We start from the raw sequence: 11,068 nt of genomic DNA, 5'->3' as shown, positions 1-11,068 counted from the left end.
AATTATCTCATAGACCAATCAGATCGGATCATTTATACTTCTAAAATTAACATCTAGTCGTGCTACTCACCATTTTTTTTATTATCATCATTTTGATTAGCATTTAATGAATATAGATTATTTATTATATTTTATTTGTTAACAAATTATTTAATACTCTATAAAAAATAAAAAATAAAAAAATGATAAATATAAATTTTCTTCTCGTTTATTAGAAACAAAACTTCAATTATTTTACTTAATACAACCAACGTGTGTGTTTGAGTCTGTAAAGTGAGGGCCCACACACGAGAGGTGCATTTTCATATGATAACTGTTACGTGGAAAATGATAAGGAAAGTTTGGGATACTGTGCACAGATGAGCGAGTTAAAATAAAAATTAAATAAAATATTATTTTTTAATATTATTATTATTACAATAATTTAAAAAAATTAAATTATTTATTATATTTTATATAATAATTTAAAAAAAAATTATAATAATTAGATAAAATAAAATAATATAAATTAAAATATTTTTTTGTATCCAGACCTCTCAATACAACTAGTTTATTACACTATTTAATTTTTTTTTTATTAGATATGTAATTTATAGATGATAAGTAAATAAAATCAATTAGCTTTTAAAGATTACAATTAAAAAAATTTAAAAAAAAATAAAATAATATGTAATGTGTGAAATTGATTAACTAGCAAAAGCGCGTGGACTCTGGGAATCTCTTTAAAAGTATGTCACTATCTCTCGATGTCTGTGTCCGTCTCTCAGACAACAGAGCAGTCACGTGATGATGGACGGGTGAGAAAATTTCTCGAGAAAAAATAAATGTTTTTGAAAAACTTGAAATTTTACCATTAAGTGTCACCGGTGGGCGGTGGTGGATATAAAATGATTTAAAATATTTATAAAATTTAAAATAAATAGATTATAATCACGTGCCATTTCAGGGATTATATCTTATATAATTATTTTAAAGATATTTCTTTATAATTAATATTATGATATTTACTACCATCAATTAATTATATGGATTTCAATTAATATAATTCGATTTGCATACTTAAAATATAAAGTAGCTATTTTTAATTACAATAACTTGATTCAAATATTTAGAAAGAAAATTGTGAAAATCCAACTTTCTTAATTAAAAATATCTTTAATTATAAAAACAATTTATTTATATTTTAAAAATTAATTTGTTGATCCATCAAATAAGAAATTGATGTTCAATCACTAATTAATTATTTTTAAAATAATAAATAAATTTAGGATTTATATAAAAAATTATTTTTTAATTATGAACTATAGTTTTTTAAAAAAATACTTAAAACGTATACATTTTAAGACTGTATATAAGATTACTAGAGTTGCAAGCTAGATATTTTAGAAAACAAATTTATTATTCATTATCTTCACACACTACATTTAGATTATGTTTGAATATTGAACTGAGTTGAGTTGATTTGAGATAATAAAATATTATTATAATATTATTTTTTATTATTATTATTATTTCAGTATTTGAAAAAATTGAATTGTTTACTATATTCTATATTGAAAATTTAAAAAAATTATAATGATGAGTTGAAATAAGTTTAGTAATCAAATGAAACCTTATTTTTATTTTTTTTAAATTTTTTTTAGTTTTATCCTTTTTAAATTAATTGATTTTTTTGTACTCATAATCTATATAACATGATAAGAGAAAAAAATTAAAAAGTTAAAAAATATATGTAGTATATTGTGAAGATGACATGGACACAATAATTTCACAATTTTTATATAATTATTTAATATATAAAATTATTTAAAATATTATTTATTTCATTTTTGGAATATTTTAGGACAGGTGAATATAGAGCCAGAGCGGTACCTGTTTCACATGATATTTACTGGAAGTAGCTCGGTGTCTCTGTCGACTGTCGCTGCAAAGTGTGTACTCTCTCTGTCTCGTCTGTCTCTTCGTGGGTGCCGGTGGTGCGATCGTAGGAGAAGAGGGTAGGAACTAGGAATCCGGACGTAAAAAATTAAAATAAAAAGAAATATAAGGAAAAGAAAGCGAAGGCATCTATCCGCTCTTGCACGGAGTGAATGTTGTATTGGCTTTGTGACTCTGCTTAGAGAGAGAGAGAGAGAGAGAGAGAGAGAGAGTGTGTGTGAAAAATGCAGCAGCACCTGATGCCCATGACGGCAGCCTACCACCCCAGCAACGTGACCACTGATCACATTCAACAGGTTCTTTCTCCTCCCTCCCTCCCACCCTCCCTCCCAGCTCTGCCTCTCTACCCTTTCTCTTCCCTTGCCATTTGGCTTATGCAGTTTTTTGGTTATCTTGTTATGTCGAATCTTTTTCATTTGGGTTTATCCCAAAATCTTCTTGGGCTTTTGTACTGCTTTGGTTGTTGTTCAGTTCTAATTCTTCGTTGAGAGTTTTTTTTTTTTTTTCCTTTTGATATACTCGTTATTTTGTTGCATTTATGGTCCCTCATCCTCTGCGCGAGCTGGTTTGTTTTAGTGCTACATGAGGATACTTGGTCTTTTGCTAAATGAGTGTGGTTAAAGGTAAATGGGTTTTCGGGTTTACTAATGCTTTTCTTTTTTGGTTTATGACTGACTGGGTTTAGGTTTGGTGCTTCTTTCATAACCTTTCTCTTTCATAGATTATCAAAAAGATTTGGCAATCTAGTATTGAGACAGAAAGAGTCGGATCTATAAATTTTAATTTTTGCGGGCCCTTTTAATAATTGTATTGAGTACATCCTATGTAGGATTTAATGACCGTGATCTCAGTATCTCATGCTTCTTCCTTTTGCTTTTAGCGTAGTTTAATAGTTATAGTTAGAATGTCTGTGAATGATATGGTGTCTTTTCTGTCTGTGGTCCACTTTTTCTTTTTTCTTTTTTCTTTTTCTTTTTTTTTTTTTCAAATTTTCGAGGATCTTCTCTTCTATTTTTGTCCCTTTAAAGGATCCTTGGCACTATACAAATCACTTCAAAATGTTATTCTCACATATTCAATATCTTTCATTCACATATGATTCGTTAGGTAATCTGGTCAATCGTGTTAAATAATATAAAGATTTGACCTAGATAAGCATTATGAACCCGTTCATTCATTAGCTTGGATAATGTTTATAGCTAAATAGCGTTTTGACATCCCTAAGTGTATTCAAAATTACTAACACGAGATAAAAATTAGGAGAACAAATAATGGGTGTGCTCAGGAGAAAGATGGCCTGACCCAATTCACTAATGCCTGTTCGGGGAAACTAATTAATCTAGCTGGCTGATTATGGTTGAAGCCTGCAGCGGAAACAATGATCTGTTTTAAATAATTAGTAAAATCTTGCTTAAAATGGATTTTTTGGCGTATCTCCCTTAACTTGCATTTGGTCCTGCTGGATTTTATGCTTTGAACTTTCGCACTTGTCTTACTAAGGTTGAGTTTGGGTAGTGAGGTATTCTCAGGCATTCTATGAAAAGAAGTGAAAAAGTAATGATAGAATATTGAATAATAGTAAATAGTAGGTGAAAAGTAATAATAAAATAATAAATAGTAGTAAGGTATTCTCAGTACCCAGGCCAATCTACTGATCTCCTTAATGTCCCTTCTATATTAGGTAAGCATTTTTCAGTTGCTTCTAACCGATTTGGTCAATGGGGACTTTTAGGAATGAAAATCATGTAGTTGCTTGCTAAGTTGTACGTGGAGTAATTCCTGACATAGCAATTAAAGCAAGACGCATAGGTGGATTGACTCATCAAGTTCCCATTGAAAACCCCTAGGGTTTGCTCTAGTGGTAAGGGCCTTGTTCTTGGTGGTATGCTCCCCTCAGGTCTAGGTTTGAACTCTCTCAGGGGCAAACAATTTCTAGAGGCCATTGGACTTGGGGATTTTTTCCTTAAATTACTGGAGGTGCATTTGCAAGAAACTCCTTGTTGAGAGCTTGTGCACCCCAGGATTAGTCGGGACTTTGTTTTCGGACACAAAGTGCCAATAAAAGAAAAGTTCCCATTGAAATAGGATCCACACAAGGAGAGTGGCAGCAACCAGCTCATTCGTAACCAATTGTGGATAGAAACTTCCAAGTTTCATAATCCCATGGAGTAGGTTGGCTGAGCTTCTTAAGAAGGGATATCTATATCAATCTGAAAGTCAGGAAGATTTAAAATATAATTTCTGAAATGATCTTTTCGACCAGTGACTTCCTTTTGCAGAGGTTTTTTCTGAATTTGTCTCCCCTTGCTTGTGATAAGGACCTAAAAATACTTTAAAAAGAAAAAAGAGATAAGGATTCTAAAATGCATATTAGATAAACTGGATGTCTATGTGGTTCTGTTTCACATGGGTTATTTTGGGTTTTCATATGGAAATACCCTTTTCCGGATAGCTTGTGATCGGAATGCGTCGGTGGCAGATTTTGTGGACAGCTCTAATGGCTCCTTACCATGGAATGTTTGAATTCATTGATATGCCCAAGATTGCAAAGTGGGCGATATTTCCAAACTTTTGAGGTTGTTGGATGCTGCAAGCATTGGCTGTGGTGAGATGGATAAGTATTTTGGGTTCATAGTGGGAGCAACAAGTTCACTAACCGATCTTTGTATAAGGTTCTGTTTGGTCAAATCCATCATCATTTTCCATGGAAATGCATTTGGAGGAGTAAGATGCCTTCCAAGGTTGCTTTCCTTGGCTGGACTGCTTCCCACAAGAAGTTTCTGACTGTGGACAATCTGAGAAAGCACAGGCTTATTGTTATGGATTGGTGCTATATTTGTTAAAAAATGTGGTGAATCTGTGGAACATCTATTACTTCATTGTGAAATAGCAAGGGTTTTATGGGATGAGATATTTAACAAGATTGAAATTGAATGGGTGATGCCTAGGAGGGTGATGGATCTTCTTGCTTGTTGGAGAGGTCTCCAAGGCAATCCCGTGTGGAAAATGATCCCTCTATGTCTCATGAGGTGTGTTTGGCTTTCAAGAAACAACGAGTTCTGAACACTGGAAACATTCTTTGGAAGAACTTAGATGTTTCTTTTTCCATCTCTTTGGCCTCTGTTATTGTTTTCAATGGGCCTAGTTTTCATGATGTTTTTGTATCCATCTCTAGCTCCGAACTTGTAACTAGGTGTTCTTAGTTGTATTGTGTACTTGGGCTATGCCATCTCACTTGTTTTAATAAAATTTTATTTTACTTATCAAAACAAAAATTTATTGGTGTAACCATGAAGTTTAGCAAGTTTTAGTTGTGCAGGGATAAGGTAGGTATACCTTGATTGTTTGATTTTAGTTTGCTTAATAGAGCTCCAATAAAAGAGATCAGCAGCTCCATCAAGCAATTAGATTGGGAAAATACTATGATGATTAATTAGTTGTGGAAGTTTGGACTGCTGATCAAAGCAAATTCTTAAACAACACCTGAGCAATGAAAGATATAATACCCTTCATACGGTAATTTTAAGGTGGTTAGTGATATTGGGAAAATGATTATGATTTACAAAGATATTATAATTTATAATGGCAGTACATGAGCTTTGAAGAACATAAATGGAAAGTCAATGCATTCAATTATGGATTTTCAATCACTTTAAGCTTTCCAATAACAAATTCTGTTATGGGTGGCCCCTATGAAGAAGAAATAGCCTGAGCATTGGCTCCAAAAGTGGTCTTTCTAAATTTGCATATTTTTTTAGGTTACCCTTTTAAAGTATGTATGCACAATTAATTTCCTCAGGAGAAGTAAAAGTGATGAGTTCTTGACTTTTATTGTTGGCTATTTGCTATTTACTGATGGTTAATTCTAGCATTGTATTGGTTAGTAGTTCCTTACTTCATTGTTTATGAATGCAGTATCTGGATGAGAACAAATCTCTTATTCTGAAGATTGTCGAGAGCCAGAATTCAGGAAAAATTAGCGAGTGTGCAGAGTAAGCAGTTGTTATTTTGACTTTCCAATTTAATGGATCATGACATTGCTTTGTTTTCTTAGCATGCAACTAACCCACCTAATAACCAAGAATTTTGTCCTCCGGCTAATGTCTGTCATGATATCCCTCTTGAGAAGTTTATATCACTCCTGCACTATCATAACTTGATGAAAAATATTACTACTCACTTAATTAGAAAATACCCTAGTCTTGGTCACGTAATATGACATTTAATTCCTCTTCTGATTAGATGTTTGTCATCTTAAAGTAATGAATGAATTAAAATACTCCTTTAAAAAGTCCAGTGGATGTAAAACTGGCGCATCAATAATAGTTCTGTCTATAATTAGGCGTGATTTGGGCCTGCTAGAAAGTTGTTCATGTTCATCCTTCGCTTGGTATTTGCATCCAATGCACTGAACCTGTATGTATTTGAACTAATGGGAGGATTAATAAGTTCTTTATCTATTTTGCAGGAACCAAGCAAGGCTGCAGCGAAACCTTATGTACCTGGCTGCAATTGCAGATTCTCAACCCCAACCCCCTACCATGCACGGTCAGGTACTGTTATAATTTCTATATCTAACTTGTGTACTCAGTTCTCTTATCATACAAGCTACTTAGTTGAGCATTCCTCTTTCTTTTGTTTTCCTTTTCAAACTTGAAAGTTGACCCGTGCTTATATCTTTCATTTGAAAGAAATAATGGGTTAAGCTGTTTCTAGATTTGCTTCTATAGCTATTTCACCATAAGTGTGGAAGTGTGGGTTTTTTTTTTTTGGGGGGGGGAGGGGTTGGCGTGCACACAGCAAGGAAACCTAAGCAGTTTAAGAGAAATGGATGCTTTTATATAGCTCTTCCTGTTACTTTCCTAGATAGCATTGGATATTTTAAATTTTTCATTTTAACTTGTCAAAAAAGTATACCGAAGCAGTTTGAGGGAAATGGATGCTTTTATTTAGTTCTTCCTGTTCCTTTTCTAGATAGCTTTGGATATTTTAAATTTCCCCTTTTAACTTATCAAAAAAGTATATATACATTTTTTGAAAAGTCTTGCGAACTTACGTTATTTACCAATGTCTGTAACTAATGATTATAAAATTCAAATTTACCTAAAATGAAAAACAACTAAATAGAAAAAAATATTAAATACTTTTACTAGAGATAGATGAATTCTTGACTTATCAAAAAAAAGAAAAAAAACAAAAGAGATGAATTCTCAATCTGTAAGATATAATTTGTTAAATTGTGTCTTACTTCTTCATTTCCTACATAGTACATGTTGACTCCGTACTTCTGCTGGCAAGATTCATAGGCAAAAATACACATGCAAAGTTGTCTAAGTCCAAATGTAGTGTCTTGTAAAAAAAAAAATGTCCAAATGTAGTGGGTCGTGTCATTTGACATTTAGACGTTGCACACATTTGAGGTGGCCATGAACTTATGGAATGAATTCTTTGATGGAATGGGGATAGCTTGGGTGATGTCGAGAAGGGTAGTTGATTTCCTAGCAAATTGGAGAGGCTTGCCTGGTAACTCGCATATCAAAGCCATATGGAAGATGGCACCCATTCGCCTATGGTTGTGTCTTTGGATGGAGAGGAACGATAGAAGTTTTGAAGATCGCAAGCGGTCAATGGACGAGCTTAGAGTTTTCTTTTTTAACACTTTACTCCATCTGTTGATTGTTTAGACTTCAATAGTCTGAATATTCATGAATTCCCTGTATCCCTAGCCAATCATGCTTAGGTGTTGCTCTTGTATATGCCCCGTGTACCTGGTTTATGTCTAGTTCTCCTCAATAAAATTCTTATTTACTGATAAATAAATAAAAAATACATTGCACGCTTCAAGAAGATACTGTCATGCACCACAAATTGATCTCATAAACCTAGGAAGGTAAATGGACTTGAAAACCTAGAATTGGAACTTTAAGAGGTTATAATTGAATGCACATTACTTATGGTTAAGTTTTGAGAAAAAGTTGAATAGTTTGAGTTTATGTAATAAAATGTTGTAAATTTTACAAAATTGTTGTTGGCATTTGAAGTATCCTAGTTCCACTTGAACAACAGGCTGAAGAGGAGGGAGAAACAGAGTTTCACTAGAAACACACTTGGGTCATGTCAGGATGGGGATTTAAAGTTGTACCATAGAACAATGTTTGAAGTATATTTTATAGATTGTTAAGACCTTTTTTTATATTATTTTTTATGGGACTATGGAGAATTGAGCACTGGTGATCCCTCATGAAATTTCCAAAGGCTACAAGGCAATGTTCACTTAGATGCAGGGTTAAAAATGGCAAGACTAATTTATTTCATTTGAAAGTCTTTCGAGTCCATGTATGAATGCAGTGCTAAAAAGCCTTGATAAATTGTGGCATTTAAAGCGTGTTAAAATTTTGTTTGAACCAAATGGTTCTCAGACCATTTTCCTTAAAAAGAAGGGACAGCCAATTGGCTAGGCAACTGAAGCAGGTTCTTAATACCTCTTACTGAAATATGTTAGGTAATCAAGTGGAGTCGGGATTCTCATTACTGAATTTATATAGGAATTATTGTGGATTGAATAGTCCCTTCGGTGTGTTTTGTACTGAACTGCATATTTGTGGCTGATTACTGAAGTAGGTTCTTAATTCTGTAGCAACTGCATATTTGTGGCTCAAAAAGCATGGAGTGATTCATAAACTATATTTAACACATGTCAATGCCCTGCAGTTTCCTTCCGGTGGAATTATGCAGCCAGGAGCACAATACATGCACCATCAACAGGCTCAACAGATGACACCACAGTCGCTCATGGCAGCACGCTCCTCCATGTACGGCCAACAGTCATTTTCAGCACTGCAACAGCAGCAAGCCTTGCACAGCCAGCTTGGTATGAGCTCTGGTGGAAGTGCAGGACTTCACATGCTGCAAAATGATGCTAATCATGCTGGAGGTAATGGGGCGCTTGGGCTTGGAGGGTTTCCTGATTTTGGCCGTGGATCCAGTGGAGAAGGCTTGCAGGGTGGTAGTAGGGGGATTGCTGGTGGAAGTAAGCAAGATATTGGGAATGCTGGGTCTGCTGAAGGACGAGGGGGTAGCTCTGCGAGCCGCGATGTTGATGGAGGTGATACTCTTTACTTAAAAGCTGCTGATGATGGGAATTGAGGGGCAAGAATGAAGGATTTAGACTATGGTCGTCAGCATCTAAACTTAGAGGAGATAGATGAGGAATATGAATTTTGGGTAAATGAAGAAAATTACTTTAGTACCTTGTCATTTTAAGTGGCATTGGTTAGGATTTACCTTCAAACCTCTGCCTAGATGTTTTTAAGTGATGAGAGTGGTGTATGCTTTGGTAGTGTATTGTGTAAATTTGGTAGGTCATATCTTGAGTTTAGACGTTTGTCACTTTCATTGTGCTCTTTTGTTTAGTTATGGATGCATTATTATGGTATCATTATATGTTATTTTAGTAAACTGAAACCTCATATATGAATTACTAATAAGTATGAATATTTGATATATTAGATATATTCCTAGTAATGTGGGATAAGCGGGTGGTGGAGAAAGTAGAGGACTATATAGAGAGATATATGGTAGCGTGCTCTTTTAAATGCGTGTTAGATGGGTTCATGTGGGCATTTGCAGGTGTTTATGGACCCAATTTAGACATGGATAGAAGATTATTGTGGGATGAGATACTGGGGTTCATTGTTGGTGGGAGCTTCTTTGGTGTATTGTGGATGATTTCAATGTTGCTAGATTTCAAAGTGAGAGTTTTGGAAATAGAAGATTGAGGCCAGCTAGCTTGGAGTTCTCAGAATATATCTTTGACTTGAACTTGATAGACTTACCACTTGCAGGGGCCCCGCCACATGGTCAAATAGCCAGACTTGGATCGTTTATTAATTTCACCAGAGTGGGAAAGACATTTTTTGGATGTATGGCAAAAGTGGTTGGAATGTTTAGTTTCGGATCATTGGCCTATTTTGCTTGATTGTGGAGGCATTCAGAGTGGTAGACGTTATTTTAAGTTTGAGAACATGTGATTGAAATTCGAAGGTTTTGTGGAGAGAGTCAAGCAATGGTGGATTTTGTATTAGTTCGAGGGTACACCCAGTTTCATTTTTGCAAATAAGTTGAAAGCCTTAAAAAGAGACTTAAAGGAATGGAATAAACAGTCTTTCGGTAACATAGAGGACAACAAAAATATCAAGTGGATGGAAATACAAGTGTTAGAAAGACTACAAGAGGGGAGGCCTCTTAATGTGGAAGAGCAAGCTCAGAAAACTTTATTGGTCTCAAATCTTGAGAGGATAATCTTGCAAGAGGAATTGTCTTGGTATCAAAAGTCAAGGGCATTATGGTTAAAGGAAGGGGATCGGAGTATGAGGTTCTTCCATAGTATTGCAACCTCTCATAAAAGACATAATAACATTGAGGTGTTGAAAATTGATGGGGTGGAGTGCGGAGATGAAGAGACTATTAAAGTTCATGTGGTTGATTTCTTTGAGAAGCTCCTTACGGAACAAGTGGGGTGGAGGCCTACTCTAGATGGGTTGGTTTTTAACATTATTGAATCGGGGATGTCAGGATGGAGAGGGCTTTCGAGGAGGAAGAGGTCTTTGATGTAGTCAGGAAAATGGTAAAAGACAAGGCTCCTGGTTCTGATGGTTTTTCTATGGGCTTTTTCCAAGAATGCCGAGAGCTGATTAAAGAAGACCTCTCGAAGGTGTTTTAAGAGTTGTTCTCGTTTGGAAAATTTGAGAAAAGCCTTAACTCCACTTTCCTTACTTTAATACCGAATAAGGCTGGGGCTTTTGAGATCACAAATTTTTGGCCTATTAGGTTAGTGAATGGAGTTTAGAAGATTATTTCAAAAGCGCTTGCTAATCACTTAAGTGAGGTGTTGGGGAAGATTGTGACTAAGCCTCAAAATGCTTTTGTTAAGGGTAGACAGATCCTTGATGCGGTTCTAATTGCCAATGAATGTTTGGACAGTAGATTGAAGGTTGGCAACCTAGGAATTATGTGTAAGTTGGATATGGAGAAGGCGTATGACCATGTAAATTGGGATTTCCTTCTATACTTATTGGGTAGGTGAGGTTTTGGTGAAAGGTGGAGGTCTTGGATTAGATGGTGTATATCT

At 34.7% G+C, this 11,068-nt stretch overlaps 1 protein-coding gene across 1 annotated transcript; it reads left to right on the top strand.

Moving 5' to 3' along the window:
- Positions 1–1,889: 1,889 nt before the first annotated feature.
- Positions 1,890–9,396, top strand: LOC121263483 (GRF1-interacting factor 1-like). The gene is made up of 4 exons (XM_041166394.1): positions 1,890–2,234; positions 5,854–5,930; positions 6,407–6,491; positions 8,650–9,396. The coding sequence occupies exons 1-4, from the start codon at positions 2,163–2,165 to the stop codon at positions 9,082–9,084; spliced, it is 669 nt and encodes a 222-aa protein (XP_041022328.1). The 5' UTR covers positions 1,890–2,162; the 3' UTR covers positions 9,085–9,396.
- Positions 9,397–11,068: the final 1,672 nt, after the last annotated feature.

Source organism: Juglans microcarpa x Juglans regia, chromosome 4S (genome assembly GCF_004785595.1).
Source record: "Juglans microcarpa x Juglans regia isolate MS1-56 chromosome 4S, Jm3101_v1.0, whole genome shotgun sequence".
Lineage (NCBI taxonomy): Eukaryota > Viridiplantae > Streptophyta > Magnoliopsida > Fagales > Juglandaceae > Juglans > Juglans microcarpa x Juglans regia.
The sequence above is the reverse complement of the archived record's forward strand: the minus strand, read 5'-3'. Positions and strand labels throughout refer to the sequence as shown.